Consider the following 20,905-nt stretch of genomic DNA (forward strand, 5'->3'; position numbering starts at 1 on the left):
TCTTTCTCTCAAATGAGCAGTGCCCAAACAAAAAGTTATCTACTGCACTTTGTTTCCTGAATTAGCTAGTATCCAGCTTCTAATTAATCCTCCCTGATTCTGCCCCTTATTCATTATTTTTGGATAATTAATAAATTTCTTATTTTTTTGTCCAATTCTAAATTTCCACCCGATTTTCCTATTAAATTTATATATTTTTCATTCTTAATTATATATTTTATTTGTTTTCCTGCTTTCTAAATTAGGGTTAGGGTATTACATTTACTACCCCTTAAATAAAATTTCGTCCTGCTTAACATTTGACATTTAATTTCCTGTAGTGTATGCATACAAATTTAGGTTGTTAAATAATTCAAATAGGAAATAAATCTAACTCAAATAACATAATGTGATATACTTTAACATTTGTATTCTAGAGATCTGGATCTGTTAGATAGTTGATCTAAAATTAGAAATTTGAAAAACGATGGATTCAATAAAGGAAAAAAAAATCATATTTTCATATATGTTTGTAGTAGCGTATATTTAAAAATTGGATCTAAACTTAAACAATTATTGTTTAAAATAGTTTGATATAATATATTTATAAATCATAAAATTAGTTGTAATTACCCACTAAAATATCTTGTTGTATAAAATATTAATAATTCACTTTTAAACATGTTTAATGTTAAAAAAAACTGTAAAATAATTATAGGGTAATTATTTTAAGGGTAATTGCCATTGGTAGCACTTTTTAGGAATAATAACCAAGTGTATAATATCATTTAAAAAAACTTGCCTATGATATGTTCTATTACTGATAGACTCTTACCGATAATATGGTCTATCATCGATAAACTATTTAAATTTGGTCAGGTTTGTAATTTTTTTTACATTATGTTATATCTGCTAATACTTTGGGTCTAATGTCTATATTTACAACTGTCCCTTGTTTTAAATAGTAAAACTGCTGAAAATATTTTCAAGTATAACAAGATGTCATTGCCTATTAGTGATAGATCGCCATAGACTTCTATCATTGAGTGATAGAAGTCAATGATAGAAATCTATCGCGGTCTACAGTGATAGAAGTCTATCACGAACATTTACTAATAGATAGTAACATTTTGTTATATTTGTAAATAAGTTGGTTCATTATCCTTCATTTGAAAACAACCCTATTATATAAAAACTATAGAATTATAATATATAATATTATAATTTTTTTAATTTAATAAAAATGAATTGAGTTGATTACATTAAATACTATATATATATATTAAAATTATTACCTTTTTAACTGTAAATTACAATGGAATGAGGATCAAATCTTGGTCATCCCATATTCCAGCATGGTTAACAATGTCACATTTCTCAATCTCCAAATAAGCAAGGTCAAAAACCCTATCATCATTGATCAAATGTATTGCCTCAACTCTTGCGGTTCAAATGATGAAATGGTATATATAAGATAATTTGAGAGCATTATGGTTTTAACAAAATGTTGAATATGGTAAAATATATTATATATGTGTGACTCTAAAGTAAAATTGTGATTGTTTGTTGGCAGAGTAAGTCAAGAGTGCAGATTAAAGATGTGAGATATGAAGGCATAAGGGGGACTTCAAATACCCAAGTGGCAGTAAATTTTGAATGCAGCCAAGTTTTTCCGTGTCAACCCATAGTGTTGCAAGACATTAACCTGAAATATTAAAGATGTACGAAAAGTTTCAAAAAATGAGGCGCCTTTTTTCAAAACCGACATCATATAGTCAATCTATCATCAATTTAGAAAATGTCAACTGATATGTAAAGCCAAAATTGTTGTAGTGTTCGCATGTTGTTAGTTCTTTAAATGCTGCTAACGTTGCATTGGCATACCTAAAATTTGGTATTATTTGTCTTGTTGATCTTTGTAATTGTTGTTCTGGATCATGTACGCCACTTTGTCAAGGACTTTATACATACTTAATTGCTCCTCTTTGTCTTCGTTATTTTCTTCTTCTTCTTCTTCTATTAGAGCTTGTTGCACTTGACTTGTCTTTTTTTTTTTTTTATCCTTCTTTAAGATACCTCTCACCCTTGGGTGTCTTTCATGATTTGAGTGCCCAACAAGATGATGGTTTATCAAATGCAACATTTGATGTATAACATTGTTCATTGATAGAATTAATGCGCTCTATCCTCAGGTGACTTTACTTATTCTCGTAGGCGCCTTCTACTCACATGACATAGATGAAGTCCATTCCTTGTCCTTATTAATAACATACCACTAATTTTGTGATCTCGGTACACCTTGACACCATTTGATCCAAACACAATAAAGTTGCCTATTGATATCATTTGAGATACTAACACCAAATTCTTTTTCATTCCTAGCACATAACATATGTTCGCTAGTTCCACTTGATTATAACATTTACCCTTTTTCTATTGTATTTTCAATCACAATTTTACTAAATCCCCTTACTTCAGAGCATTTTGGACTTTCTTCATCTTTTATTGATCCTACTTTCTTTTGATATTTTAAATGACTTTTCTTTGGCCATTAAATAGCACTTTTTTATTATTGCTCTTTAATGTGACATCTGACATTAGCTTAGCTAATGCTTCTTGACTAGCAAGTATATTTTTTAGGTCAATGAGAGATGATTGGACGGCCGAACCTCGAATAGAAGCAATAAAGCTTCTATATTCAGGTCTATATCCATGGATAATAATTCTCCTCATTCTCAATTATGAAACAGAGGAAGTGGGATATAATTCAGAACAACTGACAAGAGCTCACTCTCTAGAAATTGCAATCTCGCATCATTTTTCTTTGAGACAAGTGAGACAAATATGTCCCATGCTACTTTTGGTGTCTCCACTATATTGATGTACTCTAACATTTCTTCATCAACCATAGTTTTAATTCCAAACATGACCTTTCCTGCCTTGATATTCCAATTATTTAAAGCATTAGCATCCTCAGGTGAATCTAAGAAAACTTTTTGATACTTACTATCAAATCAACTCAAGATCAAAAGAAAGAAAAAAAATGAGAGAACTCGTCAATTTGGAATGTGATGCTACAAATGAAGAAACAAGTTGTTATTATCGACTATTAAAAATATAGCACATGTTTGGTAGAGAATCCAAATTTTCCTTTATATTTTCAGATTTACTAAGCTCAACAATACGTGTTTGAAAACTGCTTTCAGATTCTGTGATTTAAACAATACAAATTCTGAAAATAATATTTTTATATTTTCATTGTGTCCATATTTTGAATTTAGAATTTTAAAACTCGAAATTATATTAAATAAAAATAAAAACACTTAGAACTACAGTATTTCATGTTATAAATTCAATTTATTTTTTGAAAAATAAAAAATATATTATGTAATATATTATAAACTATATAGTATTACAAAATAATAATTATACAAAAAATTAATATAAAACATGTTCATAAATAAATTAATAATAATTTATAGTCAATTGTAGTTGGAAAACTACAAGAAGTTTTATGATTTAAAAATATGATATCAATCACATCTTAAACAATTATTTAAACTAGAATCTAATTTCTATATCTGCTGTCAAACACATATATGAAAAATATGAAATACAACTCTATTTTCATTGAATCTATTCTTTTCAGATCTTTGTTTTTCAAATTTCCTACCAAACATGCTCTTGGTAACTCTCCAAAATTTCAAAATAAATAAAATAAGTTAAATAAATACAAAATAAAAATCTTTCACAAATTTAACTCAATTGGATTGTTACTAAAACATAACTCATTAAGATTGAAGAAGCTACAAATTTAACTTTTCTATATATTAAATTTGTACATGAAACATCATCTAATTCGCTTGGTTTCAATTAAATTTGAAATTTCTACCATGAATTTAGTCTTCATATAATTAGATTCACTTTTTATGTTTAAATATTCAAGAATGCTTTACTTTCGTTCCCTATATTATAAATATCTAAGAACTAGACTTCTCTTTCTTCCGGGATTTTTTAAAATTAAACTATTATATTGTGGTTGTCTTATAATATTGTTGAACGTAGTTTCAATAATCGGCATGTCCCTAGTTTGATAGATGCTTCTTTACGCACATGTATTCAATGGATAAAAGCATGGTCAGCCGAACACATTATGGTGGTCTAACCAAATAATTTTCAATGTATGTAATTTCACATTTACTTTTAACATGGGTTGTATATATTTGAGAAATTTTCTTTAGCTTTTTATTGATATGGGTCCCTTTCATGAGGTTTCATATACTTTGTAATGACCTCAGATTCTCATACTTAAATGATTAGTATGAAACACCTTAGTTCTCATTGTCATGAAAGTTAGAGGAAGGTAAAAATGGGAGAAATTGGAAAGAATGGATAAGGCTTAATTTCCTAATATGTACATATCTAAGAACCTATTTCTACCAAATAAGATTTAATTGTAATATCTAGTTACCTTAATATATCAAAACATAATTCAAATAGGAAATAAATCTAACTCAAATAATCTAATGTGATATATTTTAACATTTGTATTCTAGAGATCTCGATCTCTTAGATAGGTGATCTAAAAATAGAAATGTGAAAACAATGGATTCAATAAAGAAGAAGAAATCATATTTTCATATATGTTTTTAGTAGTGTATATTTAAAAATTAGATCTCAACTTAAACAATTATTGTTTAAAATATGTTAGATATAAGATATTAATAAATCATAAAACTAGTTGTAGTTATCACTAAAATATCTTATTGTATAAACCATTAATAATTCACTTTTAAACATGTTTAATGTTAAAAAAAATTGTATAATAATTATATAGGGTAATTGTTTTAAATAGTAAAACTGCTGAAAATATTTTCAAGTATAACAAATGTCATTATCTATTAGTGATAAACTGTCATAGATTTCTGTCACTGAGTGATAGAAGTCTATCGCAGTCTATAGTTATAAAAATCTATCACTATCTTTTACTAATAGACAGTAATATTTTGTTATATTTGTAAATAAATTGGTTCATCATCCTTCATTTGAAAACAACCCTATTATATAACAATTTATAGAATTATAATATATGATAATGTATATTTTTTAATTTAATAGAAATGAATTGGGTTATTACATTAAATACTATATATATATTAAAATTTTTACCTTTTTTTAACTATAAATTTTATTTTAAAATTTCAAATATAAATCTGAAAATCTAAAATTAAAAAAATATATATATGTTGAAGGCGTATTCATAGAAGAATTTAGTAAAAACATAATCAAAATTTCCTAACAACCATTAAGTTAGGTGTACTAAAAAATGTTTTCTTTCTATGAAACATATCTCCTCCTTAAATGGTTTTTTTTAATCTAATAATACCCTTTTTAACTCTTGTTAATAGATGCCATCATCTATGAATGTTAAAAAATAGCAATGTCACTCTTCTTGAAGGGGTAGGCAGTAGACTAATTTCAGGATGACTCAATTATTTGAGACACATATATCCTCAATCAATCGATTAAAGCCTCAAATATAAAGATAGTGCATGAATGTCAAAACGAGCATGATTCAATTGATATTTAGATGTTTTAACGGCCAAAATATCTATGGTTTTCAAATTCTCTTCACTCTCTATTATACCAAAAAATAGAAAGAAAGAAAGAGTATGGAACAATAGTGTAACTGTTATGACATGATTAAGAAGAAAATTATACTACTCGTCACAAATACTTTTATTTTTTTATCAAAAGAATTTAAACAAAAATGATTTTTTTTAAAAAAAAAAATACTTTTTTCTTGTCATTACAAACAAACCCTTAAACCCCAATTGCCATGCATCTTTCCTTCTATTCAATAATACACATAATTTATTTTCAACTTCTCATTATGTAATGGAGTTTAGGGCTTAATTTCTAAACTCTTTTTTCTGCAAGAGAGATCAGAGATATAAAAGAAATTTGAGGAAGGTAAGACTATTTTTTTTTCCATTAAGAGTTAAATCTCATTAATCTCATTAGGTCTCAATGCCATGGTTTATCAATAAAATCATTATAGAGATTTTCTAACCAAATAAATTGACCTATAAAAGAAACCAAAATCTCAGTTTTGAGAGTTTTTCCATTTTTGGTTGTTAAAATTCTGTTATAAAAATGAAAAAAAAAAATGAGAGCAAAAATCAGCCATCCTTGAGAAAGAAACAAAAGAAGGGGAAAAACTGGGTTTGAGTTATTTAGCAAATGGATGTGTAATGTTCATTATGATATTACTTATCATCTGTAAATATTGTAATGCTCAACATAAAGTGTTCGATATCATGCAATTTGGTGCCAAACCTGATGCAATAACCGATAATAGTAAGGTAAAAAAAATTCATTTTAATATAAAACCACAAATACTTTAAAATAAAATGAATTCAACTATTTCTTTTTTAGTTTTCAGTATTTATATATATGGCATATCTGGTAGTAATTTATAAAATTAATGATGATAAAAAGATGTTATTTGGGGAAATTTGTATTTTTGTTTCTTGTTATATTTATATATATATTGACAACGAATGTATGTATATGTATATTTTCATTTTAGGTTCGTTTTTCTGTTTTTATTTTTCGAAATGTGATTTAAAAAATGATGTAAAAATTTTGGGAACAACAAAATTGAAGTTTATCAGGCTTCGATTGATAATTATTTTACATTTTCTTAGAATCGTACTTATTGTCTTACCAATTTTTTAGAATGGAGAATGTGCTTGTTGTCTTGCCAATTGTTTAGAATGGATTTCATCTCTTCCTATGGAAAAATTTGAATTTAGAGTCAAACTTCAAGGGAAAAAAAATAAATAAAAAGCTACTTTTTAGAAACTATTTTTCCTATCTCTCGTTTGATTACTATTTGTATTTTATTTTTACTTTTGAAAATTATATACTTATTATTCAGATAATTTATTTACAATAGTTTTCTTCGAAAAAAATACAAATTTATAGCTAAATGCCAAAAGAAAAACAAACAAAAGAAATTCTTAAAAGCTACCTTCTTAAGTTTTTAAAACCTAGACTTGTATTTTCCCTATAAAGTAGATTAAAGAAAACAAATAAATTAAATCCTACATAGAAATACTTATTATTATTATTATTATTATTATTATTATTTTAAAAGAAAAACAAACAAAAGAAATTCTTAAAAGCTACCTTCTTAAGTTTTTAAAACCTAGACTTGTATTTTCCCTATAAAGTAGATTAAAGAAAACAAATAAATTAAATCCTACATAGAAATACTTATTATTATTATTATTATTATTATTATTATTATTTTAAAAAAAGTACATAATCAAATCAGCTCTTATTTCTTTGATCATCTAAAACATGTCATCATAGCACTCATGGTACATAATGTTCTTTTGTTTTCATTTCTTTTTAGTTTGAAAACAAAATTGATGCAAAAGTGATGTTTTTTCTAAAATTTTAAGCTATCATTTTGTTGAATGATAATTAGTATAAAAGGTTAATTAGTTGATTTGTATAATAGGCATTAAGTAGAGCATGGAGTGAAGCATGTGGAAATAATGGAGGTGGTGTGGTTTTAATACCAGCACTAGGGAGGTTCTTAGTTTTGCCATTGCTGCTTCAAGGTCCATGCCATGGCTTCATTCGTATACAGTTTGATGGCGAACTGTTGGCTCCAACGGATAACCATTTTGCCACCGGCAACTACTGGCTTAGTATCAACCAAGTCAACAACTTGTTCATCGATGGTTTAGGTCGCTTGAATGGTCGTGGTTCTACCGCTTGGTATTACAAATCCGCTAATCGTCCTATCGTAAGTTCATCTTTTCGTTTCCTTCCCACTAATAGAAAACCTAACATTACATTTACTATATGTTTGGAAGAACTATAAATTTGTTTTGAGTAATTTTTTTCTTAATTTGAAGAAAAGTTATTTGTTATGTTGATAATGAAATATTTATATGATCACATCTCCTACAATTATTTTAAATGCAACTCTAAAACATATACTCATTACAATATCTAACGATTTTATATTACTCTATGTAGTCTATGAAACTCAATAATATCAACACTGCAAGAATCAGGAACATAAAATCGTACAATAGCAAACTCTTCCATTTCGCTATGCATGGATGTCATGATGTCACATTTGATCACGTTACAATGATAGCTCCAGCGAACAGCCCTAATACAGATGGAATCCACATTTCATCGTCGAGTGGTATCAACATCATGCATTCAATGATTGGCACAGGAGATGACTGTATCTCCTTAGGTCCTGGAAGTAAATTCATCAACATAACCAATGTCCGGTGTGGTCCTGGCCATGGAATCAGCATCGGTAGCCTCGGAAAGTACCCAAACGAAGAAGACATCTTTGAAGTCACAGTAAGAGACTCCACATTCATTGGCACGTCCAACGGTGTGAGAATAAAATCATGGTTGTCTTCGTATTCAAGCATGGTTAGCAAGGTCACATATATGAATCTCCAAATGAATAATGTCAAAAACCCTGTCCCCATCGATCAAATGTACTGTCCCGACTCTTGCGGTCCAAATGCAATGGTATGTATATGACAGTTTAAGAAAATTATTAGGGTTTTAGCAAGTATAAAAGATGGTAATATAATGAACATATATATATATATGAGATTCTAAAGAAAAATGTGGTTTTGTGGTTGGCAGAGTAAGTCAAGAGTACATATTAAAGATGTGAGATATGAAGGCATAAGGGGGACTTCAAATACCCAAGTGGCTGTAAATTTTGAATGTAGCCAAGTTTTTCCATGTGAAGGCATAGGGTTGCAAGACATTAACCTTCCTTTCAATGGTGGTGGAAATTCAACTTCTCGTTGTCATAATGTTAGGGGTTCTACTTTTGGGCAACAATTACCTCCCTCTTGCCTATAGTTACTTGGTATATTCTTTTTATTCTTCAAAAAAAAAAAAAAAAACCAATGTAGGCTTCCACACAGTAATAATAATAATGTTTTTTTTTTTAATGATAACTTGAGAGAATGAGTAATAGTATATATATACACATGATGATATATAAGTAATAGTATATATATACACATGATGATATATACATACATATACATAATAATGTGTAAAATGGATTAAATACGTACAAAATGTTTAATTCATTACAAGAAAAATCACTTTTAGTAATGAAGAAAACAAGTTGTTACAAGCTGGAAAATGTCGCTAAAAGTATTAGTAACGCATAAAAGTGTGTCATAAATGTTGCAATAACCACGATGGAAACTTTTAATGACAGATTAATTGGCTACACACCGCCAAAAGACAACTTTGGCTGATGTTCACACGTTGCTAAGAGCCGTAGTATGTCACAAATTGTTTGTTACAACAATGTTGTAGGCTCGTAGGAAAGTCTATTTTTAATAACACTGCTTAATGTATCTCTATAGTAAAAATGAGAAGCTTTTTTCTGAAAAAAAAATCTAAAAGAATAATGTTATTTATTAATCTCAAAGCTATACTACAGAGAAAAAGGCATGTGATAGGTCCGAAAAAACGCTATAATAGGTCTTTTATAACATTTTTTGCAAAGCCGTGACAACCCAAACCATTAAAAATATGAGGCTTTTTATAACATTTTTGCTATAAAAAATCCGATTTTTTAATAGCATTTAGCAATACGTTGTGAAATACTTGACTTTTTATAACATTTTGCAAATCATATTTGATCTTTGTAAAATGTAATATAGCATTTTGAAAAAGCTTTAAAAATACTTATATATTCAAAATATGAGGTTATTGTTTGTCTATTAAAGCATTTATTTGTAATTAACTATTTGTTTAATGGAAGATATAATAAGCCTTCAGATGTTCAAAAAATTTCCTTTTAACTTTTATAAACATTTTATAGCTTTTTAAGGAAGAACGTTTTGAAGCTTCACAATTATGTTTCTATTTCTATTATTGTGTTTTATGCATTGTAAAGTGAAATTAAAAAAAAAAAAAAAAAAGTATAATCCACATCATCAAAATAAGTATTTATACAAGATTTATATTGTAAATAAATAAATAAAGATATATAAATGAGTATCATACATTTGAGGATGAACAAAACATAAATTTTATAAATTACAAAATATTGATATAAAAAAAATCCAATTAACTTCAGTTTTGTGTTTGTTGTCTAGGTGTTGTATGCATTGATAGTCCTTCAACAATCTACAAAAAGTTATTAAGTAATAAAAAGTTAAGTAAAATTATTGATATAAATAACAAAAATAATAAATAGATAAATATACAATTTAAAACTTTATACTTATGTCTTATGATGACATAATAAAATAAGGATGGAAAATAATAAAGATGGAAGAAAGATGGAAGAAGCAAACCTACCAATATCTAAAAACAAATCTGTAAAGTAATTTCTATATGTCATATATATAAATATTCAAAACTTAAAAAAAAAATGTTATTTGTTGATTTTTAAAGTATTTTGGTTTTATTTTGCATGATATTGAACATTTTATGTTGAGCATTACAATATTTACAAATGCAAAGTAATATCATAATGGACACTATACATCCATTTGCTAAATAACTCAAACCCATTTTTTTCCCTTTTTTTTTTTTTTTTGTTCCTTTCTTAAAGATGGCTAATTTTTGCTCTCTCTCTCTTTTTTTTTTTTTTTTTCTTCATTTTTATATCAGGATTTTAACAACCAAAACTGGAAAAACTCTCAAAACTGAGTTTTTTTTTTTTTTTTTTGGTTTCTTTTATAGGTCAATTTATTTTGTTAGAAAATCTCTATAATGATTTTATTCATAAACCATGGCGTTGGGAGATTAATAAAATCAACTTTTAAAGGAAAAAAAAATTGTCTTACTTTCCTCAAGTTTCTTCTATATCTTTGATCTCTTGCTGAAAAAGAATGTAGAATTAAACTCTAAACTCCATCACAAATTTAAGTGGTTGAAAATCATCTTGAGAAATTCAATTCTTTTAAAAAATGATGTGTATTATTGACTTATAGGAACGTTGCATGAAAAATTGAAGGGTTTAATTAAAAAAAAAAGAAGTGAGTTTCGCTTTTACAAAGACATCAACTTTAATTGTTTAGCCGAAATATCATATTAACCTTTTTTTCGTGTATTCCTCGCAATTGCGAGAGTGGAGATGAGACTATTGACTTTTGAAATAGTAGTTTGTACTTATCTACAATTTCACATTTGGTTTACAACATATTCATGAGGGTATACAGTTATAATTTTTTTTATCACATCATTACATATTTTCTTTTCATTGAACAATGTACGTGGATATATTTGAGCATTTAATCTCTTAATCAAGGATATATGTGACTCAAGTTATTGAACTATTCAAAATTGGTCTACTGTTAAGACTTCTAGAAGAGTGACACTCCTACTTCATAACATTCATGGATTTTGGTATCTCTTACAAAGAACTAAAAAGGGTATTATTAGATATCAAAAATCATTATTAGATATCAAAAATCATGTGGGGAGAATATATGTTTTATTAGAAAAGCAAACATTTTTTAGTGTAGCTAACTTAATTTGTTGTTAGCCAAGCTAGATCTATTATGTTTTATGTTTTTGTAGATTCACTAAGTTCTTGGTTTTCTTTTTTAAAAATGAGACATCTTAGTTTGTATTTCAAGAAAATCAAGAATGATCCATTCATAACAGTTTTTTATTGGAAAAATCAATCAAAACCAAACAAATTACCAAAGGCATATGTACCCTTAAAACTAAACTCTACCCTAGGTGCATTTTAGTATTTTAATTATATGGTGCATGCATATTAGTTGTTGAGGTAAAAAAAAACTAATTCTTATGATGTATGTATAATTATTATGGTGTATGTATGTTTGTTATTTAAAAAAATGTCCAGAACAAAAAAAAACAAAAATGTCAAATTTCAATCTATAAAAAAAGAAATAGCTTCATTTGAAAATAGCAAAAATTAAAGACTCATCCAAAACCAAAGCAAAAATAAAAAATGGAACAAAATAAATTAAGAACCAATAGTATCAAACCAATAATAAACCGCATCGAATAAAACCCAATCTATTGGTTTTGTTCTTTATTAAACATTGGTTTGATTCCTTTTTTATAAAATCGATCAGTTTGGTTGATTCTTAGTTGGCTCCAAAACTGATAAAATTGAAGCGACTATCACCTCTAGTTTTTATTGTATCCATATCTATATTTGAAATTTCAAAATACATATTTATATTTAAAAATGTAAAATTTATAATAAATATAGTATTTCATGTTATAAACTCAATTAATTTTTATTAAATTAAAAATATATAATATAATATACTATAATTTATATGATATTATAAAATAATAAGGGTTGCTTTGAAACAAAGAGAAATGGGCCAACTTATTTACTAATATAATAAAATGTCAATGTCTATTAGATAGACTGCAATAGACTTCTATCGCATTGAGTGATAGAAGTCTATGGCAGTCTATCGTAGAAGTCTATTGCAGTCTATCATGGTCTATGACTGATAGATGGTATCTTTTTGCTATACTTGAAAATATTTTCAAGAATTTTACTATTTAAAACAATTATCTCAAATAATAATTATATAAATTTTTAACACTAAACATGTATTTACGATTTAATTAATAATAATTTATATAACATAATAAATTAGTGAGTAATTATAACTCATTTTAAACTCTTTTAATAAAAGCTCTTTAAAATACATGAGGAAACTATTTCAAAAGGCATTTTGAGTGGAAATACTTGACAAATTAAATATACCGAGACCATGGCAATAAAAAGCCTGAGAATTTGTCTCAAATATCATCACATGCTAAAAATAAATACGAAATTTCTTAAATGGAAAGAATTATTCAGAAAAACTACCACAATGTATGCGGCCTAATAGGTGTTTTTTTTTTTTTTTTTTTTTTATGTTAGATGTACTTCATTCTGAATTTGGATGACCTCATAGTACAAGATTATCTTGTACATGAGATGAGTGTACTACATAGAGAGTTTTTTTTTTTTTTTTTTTTTTATGTTAGATGTAAAGATAGAAGCATCTCTCATACAATGAATATATGGATGAGACAGACACAATGTGATGGCTTCATTTTCATAAGTGTGGAAAGAAAGAAAGACTATTAATTAAAAACAACAAGGAGGCAATTGAGGGCCAAAAGAAGAACCCCTAACATTTTGACAAATGGAAGTGGAGGAGCCAGTGCCATTGAAGGTCAGGTTAATGTTTTGTAGCACTATCCCTTGGCATGGAGCAACTTGGCTGCAATTGAAAGTTACCGCTGCTTGGATGCTTGAACTTCCTCTTATATCTTCATACTTGACATCTTTAATTTGTACCCTTGATTCACTCTGCAACCACACACATTTTTCTTTAGAGAATCAACTTTGGTTAATAATCAAATAACTTTCAAGGGATTCATATATATATATATACCACTTTGGTTTGTTGGCAAGCATTGTGGGGGCAATAGTTTTGGTCGATGACAATAGGATTATTGACATTATGCATTTCGAGATTCAAAAACGCGACGTTGCTAAGCACACTTTGATACGATGACGACCATGTTTTGATCCTGACACCATTCATTGTGCCATAGAACTTGGTGTCTCTCACTGTGATTCCAGAAACATCTGATTCATTCGGATATCTTCCGAGACTACCAATGCTTATTCCATGGCCAGGACCGCAATGGACATTGGTTATGTTAACGGTATGGCTTCCAGGACCCAAGGAGATGCAATCATCTCCAGTGGCAATCAACGAGTTTTGAATGGTGATACCTGTAGACATGGAAATATGGATTCCGTCCGTGTTGGGACTATCTGATGGTGCAATCACTGTAACGTTATCAAACAAGACGTCGTTGCACCCATTCAATGCGAAATGGAAAGATTTGCTATGAAAGGATTTTATGTTCCTGATCCTTGCAATGTTGACTGATTGGAATATCAAATTCTACATGTGTAATCGTCAAATATTTATGTTAAACCAAATATGTTTGGGAGTGCATGTAAAAGGTATATATGAGAAATGTTAATTAATAGACTTACGATAGGAAGCCTAGTGCATGATGCGTCTGTAGAGCAAGTGTTGTAAGGCCAAGCAGTTTGACCTCGGCCGACCAAGCGGCCTAGACCATGGATGGCTAAGTTGTTGACTTGATGGATTTGGAGCCAATAGTAACCGGAAACGAAAGCCTTATCGGGGGAAGCCAAAAGATCGCCATCGATCTGCAATTGAATGAAGCCATTGCAAGGACCTTGAAGCAACAATGGCAAAACCAAGAACCTCCCAATTGCTGGTACTAAAACCAGACCACCTCCATTATTTGCACATGCTGCGTTCCATGCCATACTCAAAGCCTACAAATCAAATACTCATAAACCACCTCTAATTATTTCCATATTTTGTTCCTACATTAAATATTTAGGAGCTGTTTGGACTAAGATTGTCTGAAAATAAAGGATGCATGTCTTAGAAGAATGAAAGATGATTGTGTTTGGTTATATATGAAAATGAAAACATGGGATGTCTCGGAATGTGTGATACTTTTTTATGCAATTATAAAGTATAAAATCAATCAAAATTAATTTTAGTAATTAGTTTTTGTTTGTTAATTTATTTTTATTACATTAAGTTATTAAATCAATTTTAAGCCATTAAAATTTAACTAAATTTATCCACATCCTCCAGTTTAATATATTTAGTATCAACTAAACATTTATATTGCGCATTTATATTACCAATTTTTATTAAAAAATTATTAGTAATATTGTTAATTGAAGAGTTAATTAACTAATTGTTTAATGTCAATTATAAGTTTTATATATATATATATATATATACAAAAAAAGTTGATATAAACTAATTGATTTTAAATCATCAAACAAAATGTTTTTAATTTTAGAAAAATAACTATGATTATAGATTAAAACTAGAATTACAAGTGTACAAAATTGTTTAATTGATAAAAATTAACTACTTTTATTATTAGTTAATTAACTAATATTTTTTAAAGACTAATTAATAATTTTAATAAATAATTTATGATGTTAATATATAGTACCAATAAAAAGGTATTTAAGCAAATATAATTATGATTATTCATATTTTTTAAAAAAAGATTATGATTTTTCATATTAATTTATAATAATAGAATGAATTATTATATTAGCATTATTAATAAAATTAATTATATATGTCAATTTAAACATATTTATAAAAGTTAAATAAATTAACCAAATAAAATAAAAAATAAAAAGTAAGGGAGAGAAAAACCATTGAAAATGGAGAAAACTCATTGGTTATGAAAAACCTCAATGGATATAAATATGAAATGCGTTGGAATAAGATATTCTCGTGCCCAAAATTAAAAACTTATACTAAACATGTAATAGAATATAATATCCCATTCTCATCCCTTATTCCCGTAAACCAAATGGGCCATTAAGGTTATGTGTAACAGATCTTTAATAAATCTCGAGATTGTATTCAATAGCTACCTCCAATTTTAGAAATATTCTAATAAATATAAGAACTTTTAGTATTGAGTCCAATAAATCTTTGACATATTTGAGATACTTTTTAAATTTTGAAAATATATCACGTGATATATATTATATTAAATTTTCATTAACATGTCAAAACATATTTTCAATGATCTTTATGTACGGTTCATGAATTTGATATTCACAAGTGAATCGACATTTTCCATTATATCATAAGATATCAATAAAATATAAAAGTATATTGAATAAAACTCATATTTATATATATATACTCTCATTAGGTGAAATCCTTATATATTAATATATAAATATCTTATATGATTTTTTATTTTAAAGATTTTATAAATATTATTTTCACATTCACATTAACATATAAACCCACGTGTGGACATATAATTATAATTAAAATTCAGAAACTTTCTCGGAAAAAAAATTCAAGAAACTTTATTTATAAATACATTTTAAATTTTAGTAACTTAATACACCCCACCTTCAAAGTTCAGGAAGAAAACAATCAAGGTTCAAAATATCGATATCTATAGAAATATCGAGGTTCTAATTTATGAAAATTTCATAAAAATATTGATATCGACTGAAATTTCAAGAAATTTTATGGAAATAGATGGAAATTGTTATAATTAGTTTATGAAACTTTGAATTTTGTTGAATTAGACTATAATTGACCATTTTTAATCATTATTTCTATAAAATAAGATAACATTTAGATGTATATTATAAAATATCTATGCAAATGTTGATGTGAGAGCGTAAATTTTAAAAAGAAGTGAAAAAAATATAAAATAATATCCAATATTTGTAATTAATTACAAAATTAAAGGACATGATATATTTGCATACAAAATAAATGTAAATTGTTTATCATAAAAGGGGTTGAATACAATAATGAAAAATCATAGCATTAAACTTGAATAACACATAACAAGTACATAATAAGGATATAAGAATTATAACATTAAATATAAGAGGGATACAAAAAGCATAACATTAAATATGACATGACATAATATTGAAAAAGAAAGAATAAAAGAAAACTTTACAAGTATATAGAGCTTCAAAGGAAATGAGAGGAATACTAGAGAACTCACTTCAATTTAAGTTGGAGGTGAAATTTGAATGATGTTAAAAGTAAATATATGTTATTTTTCTCAATTTTTATATATTGAAAATGAAAGCTTTTGGTAAAAGAAACAAAAACTCAAGTGAATTCAATTATGAGATGAAATGATATGAAAGTTCAATAAAAAGATTTGAATGAAGTTAAAAATAAATATATATGATTTTTCTCAATTTTGATTTCTTGAAAAAGAAAGTTTTGGATGGTAAAAAAAACAAAACTCATATCAATTTAATTTTGAGGTTAAATGATGTAAAAATTTAATAAATGTTTGAACAAAGTTAAAAATAAATATATGATGTCTTGAAGATAAAAAAGTTTATGATAAATGAGAAAAAACTTCCATTTGGAAAAAAAAAAAAAAAAAAAAAAAAAAACAAAGAACAAAAATTTGATCGAAAATTCGAAATTTCGAAAAATGGTGGAAAAATCAAAATTCTCTCTACCTAAATTTGAAGATTTTGACCAAAATGTTTCCTATAAATGTAACGTATTATTTAATTTTGAAAAACTAATACTAATGTCTTGTTAATCTCCTTTTGAGTATTAAATATGTCAAAATCAAAATTCTAATTTTTATAACCCTTGTTTTTTTTTTTTTATCAAAATGAACATATTTCAACTAATACCAAATATGTACAATAATTTTGATATTGAAAATTCAATCCTCCACCCATAATTTTCAAAAAAATATATAAATAAATAAAACAAACCTTTATTTTTTCAATCCTTACCTAACTTAACGGATGCACTACTCTAATTTTAAATGTCGATTGGAAATTATTGTTAAAATCATTTTTATTCATGTGGTTAATTTTGAAAGTAGGAAACTAAAAAAAAATGTGAGGATATTAATCAACATTAAACATCTAATCTTTTTTTAGTACATCTGAGATAGTGAAATTTGAATCATAAACCTCATATTTTTAGCACATTCGGATACATATATCATCAACTAAATGAAAGATATGCTATGGACATAATATATGAAAATTATTCTTAAAAAAAAACTACAAAAAGAGAGAAATATATTTATATTTTGTTTAATAATGGTTTGTGTTACCTTGCTGTTATCTGTCACTCGATCAGGTTTGGCACCAAATTGCATAATATTGAACACTTTACTTTGGGCATAAGATTGACAAATGCAAAGTAACACAATAGTGAACATTACATATCCATTTTCTGATGAACTCAAACCCATCTTTTTCTCTCTAAAATGTCTGGTTTTTTCTGTTTCTACTTTGTTTTTTTTTGCATTTTTATAAAATAAATTCAACAACCTAAAAGAGAAATAATCTTACAATTGAGATTTTTATTTCTTTATAGGTCAATTACTTTTGTTATAAAATTACTATTGTAGTCGTATTCTTAAATGTTGACATTTAAATTAATGAGTGATATTTTTATGGAAATTATATCAACAGTGTTTCCTAATCATTCTTTTTTGTCTCTAATGTTAAAAAGGAAATTAAGATTAATTAGTTTGACAGAAGAGTTATTATGGTTGGGGGAAAATTATGCATATTGAATCTAATTAACTTTCCTATTTATTGTCCCAAAGTAGAATTGGCACGGGATATTTCTACCCACTTTCCAAAAATTGAGTTTGAAAGAGAGGAGGGAAATAGCACCATGCTAATATACATTCTACTACTACTACTATTATTATTATTATTATTATTATTATTATTATTATTATTGCATTCTTTGAACATAATATCAAATATTATGTGGTTGACAATAGTTATTTAAGTTCCACACATGTTATCTAAGTTGTCTCTACATTGGTGGGTTTCTGATAAAGGAATGTTCTACATGCAGGGATTAAAGCCCCGCGCAGCAGAAAACTGGTGGAGGAAAAATTTTGACCAATCACGGACCACCACCTCATTTGCTAAATTAATGGCGGAATTTTGAACTCGTCAAATTTGTACCAATTAAGAGTTGACACGTGTCTTGAATTGAAATTGAGGACAAATTCTATGTTTTTGTCACAGACGTCAATTGAGTAAAATTAATTTCGACCAATTTGACGCTATAATTTGGGCGTTGCTTAGTTACGCCCAAATATGGCCTTAAGGTGGGCTTAAAACATCAAAACAGACCTAAACCCAATTAATTGGGCCTAAAGGTCAGGCCCAAGTCCAATTAATTAGGCACAAAGGTAAGACTCAAGTCCACATAATTAGGCCAAAGTCCAATTAATTAGGCCCAAATGTCAGACCCAAGTCCAAATAATTAGGCCCAAATGCTAGACCCAAGTCCAAATAATTAGGCCCAAAGGCCAAGCCCAAGTCCAATTAAATTAGGCCCAAAGGCCAAGCCCATTGGCCAATCAAGGTCAGGCTCAAGCCCATGAAACCTATCAGGGAGCTCTATAAATAGAGAAGTTCCCTCATTTGCGGGTAAACATTTTCTACATTCAGAGAAGCTAGAGAGAATTTGAAGACACAAAGACTCTTCCAAGACTTGGAGAATTAGAGGATTAGATGATCAAGTACTAGAGATCAAACCACATCGTATTAAAATCAACCTCAATGTCAACACCAACTCAAATTCAACTTCATGAAGCCCGTTTCTCCGGAAATCTCGTGTGAATAAGATCTAACTCTAATTTAATATCAAACAAAATTAGCATTGAAAAATAAACCTAGACTAAACATATACGTTAAAAAATAATTAAAAGGAATTCATACCTTAAAAAAAACTTATTGGATATCAATGACATCTCCAAGAAGCGTATTTTCTCATGGACCTGACAAGGCGAGATTGTGGGATCCCCTCTTCTTGATCTTGGATTGAAGGAGAATAATGGGAGAGAAAAAAAAATCTAAGAGACAGATCTTTATTTTCGTTCACACACTAATTATTAGAGATCTAAGCCTCATACATGAGTATCATAGAGAGAGAGAAATCTTAGGGAGAAGACTCTCCCTCTCCTTGAAAAACGTAACTCCCTAATGTGGGGAATTGCATTTATTTATTTAATTTATTATTATTATTATAAGTATTAATTAAAATAAAAAAAATCTAATTTTAATTTATTTTAATTAAATAATAATAATAAATATATATTTAATTTAACTAAATAAATTAAATCAAATTAATTTATAAAATATAAAATTAAATAATTATTAATTAATCAAATTCATTAATAATAATTAAATATCTCCTATATTTAATTAAATGTATATTTGAATCATATTCTAATACATCCATCTCACATAACTTATAATTTTAATTCAATTAATTTAATTAAAATAAAATAATTAATTCTCCAATTAATTAATCACTAAATTAAATATCACATATTTAATTTAATCTTATAATTGAATCACATTCAATTATCTTCTCTCATATATTCTATAGTTTTAATTCAATTAATTTAATCAAATCATATTTGATTAAATATAATTAAATTAAAATAATTAATTCATATTACAATTAATATTTAAAATCCTTCAAATATTTAATTCTCCCATAAATTAATTTTCAAATCAAATTCAAAAATAAATTTATATCAAAAAGTTTAATTAAATTATAAAGTTTATATTATAATGTATCGACATACAACATATTATTTTCCCTTAGTTAATTTGACCAATTCAAATTACTTTAATTTCCTCAATACCCTTGAATGAGCTACCAATGGGACCTAATGGGCCTACAGATCAAAAGCTCTAACGATATGAGATTAATTAGCTAAACTCATTAACCGAGTTAATCAATATTCGTTAATTGTGGGTACAGTCCACTATAGACTCACAGTTGCACTCTTCTCACTGTAGATATATTATTGTGTCCACGGATATAGACCAATAACAATAAGTTAGTCCTTCATGAGTGTTCGTAACACCACCTGGGTCAAAATTACCCTTTTACCCCTAGGTTACTTCTACATCCTTAAGTACTAGTGCTCCTCTAATGAACAACTTGTTTGTTGTCCAACCAAAAACAAAAATCCCTCTCGAGCCAATGAGAGGACAGGGCCCTATATTCAAGACTCGGAAACACCACTTAAGGGAACACTCATCTACTTTCCTAAAGTAGGAAATGAGTGAATTTCATCTTATGAAACTACGTTCCCAGCTATCCACTCGGTTTTGTCCCCAAAATGGTAGGCCTATTGAGTCGCCGAATCAACCACTCTCACCCATACAAGGACAATCTCTCGTGAACAAGAGTTCATAACTCACTCAGGATTAAGACTAAGTTGCCTAGGTCATCCTAGTGAAATAGAA

General features: G+C 27.3%; 2 protein-coding genes across 2 annotated transcripts; one reads left to right on the top strand and one right to left on the bottom strand.

The window, feature by feature from the left end:
* Positions 1-1,334: 1,334 nt before the first annotated feature.
* On the top strand, positions 1,335-8,901 carry LOC120090563 (exopolygalacturonase-like). Its single transcript, XM_039048290.1, has 5 exons — positions 1,335-1,442; positions 1,553-1,624; positions 7,511-7,801; positions 8,038-8,556; positions 8,677-8,901. The coding sequence occupies exons 1-5, from the start codon at positions 1,335-1,337 to the stop codon at positions 8,899-8,901; spliced, it is 1,215 nt and encodes a 404-aa protein (XP_038904218.1).
* A 4,240-nt stretch (positions 8,902-13,141) lies between these two features.
* On the bottom strand, positions 13,142-14,371 carry LOC120090564 (exopolygalacturonase-like). Its single transcript, XM_039048291.1, has 3 exons — positions 14,069-14,371; positions 13,452-13,973; positions 13,142-13,366 (listed from the first exon to the last, which is right to left on the bottom strand). Exons 1-3 carry the CDS (start codon positions 14,369-14,371, stop codon positions 13,142-13,144), a joined length of 1,050 nt encoding a protein of 349 aa, XP_038904219.1.
* Between the last annotated feature and the right edge of the window lie 6,534 nt (positions 14,372-20,905).

The sequence above is a fragment of the Benincasa hispida genome, chromosome 11 (genome assembly GCF_009727055.1).
Source record: "Benincasa hispida cultivar B227 chromosome 11, ASM972705v1, whole genome shotgun sequence".
NCBI classification, from domain to species: Eukaryota; Viridiplantae; Streptophyta; class Magnoliopsida; order Cucurbitales; family Cucurbitaceae; genus Benincasa; species Benincasa hispida.

Coding starts and splice junctions, on each gene's coding strand:
- LOC120090563 (XM_039048290.1), top strand. CDS start 1,335: ATGGTTAACAATGTCACATTTCTCAATCTCCAAATAAGCAAGGTCAAA. Junction 1,443..1,552: donor GCGGTTCAAATGATGAAATG/GTATATATAAGA, acceptor GTTTGTTGGCAG/AGTAAGTCAAGAGTGCAGAT. Junction 1,625..7,510: donor CTTCAAATACCCAAGTGGCA/GTAAATTTTGAA, acceptor TTTGTATAATAG/GCATTAAGTAGAGCATGGAG.
- LOC120090564 (XM_039048291.1), bottom strand. CDS start 14,371: ATGGCATGGAACGCAGCATGTGCAAATAATGGAGGTGGTCTGGTTTTA. Junction 13,974..14,068: donor CATGCACTAGGCTTCCTATC/GTAAGTCTATTA, acceptor TTACACATGTAG/AATTTGATATTCCAATCAGT. Junction 13,367..13,451: donor CTTGCCAACAAACCAAAGTG/GTATATATATAT, acceptor GTGTGGTTGCAG/AGTGAATCAAGGGTACAAAT.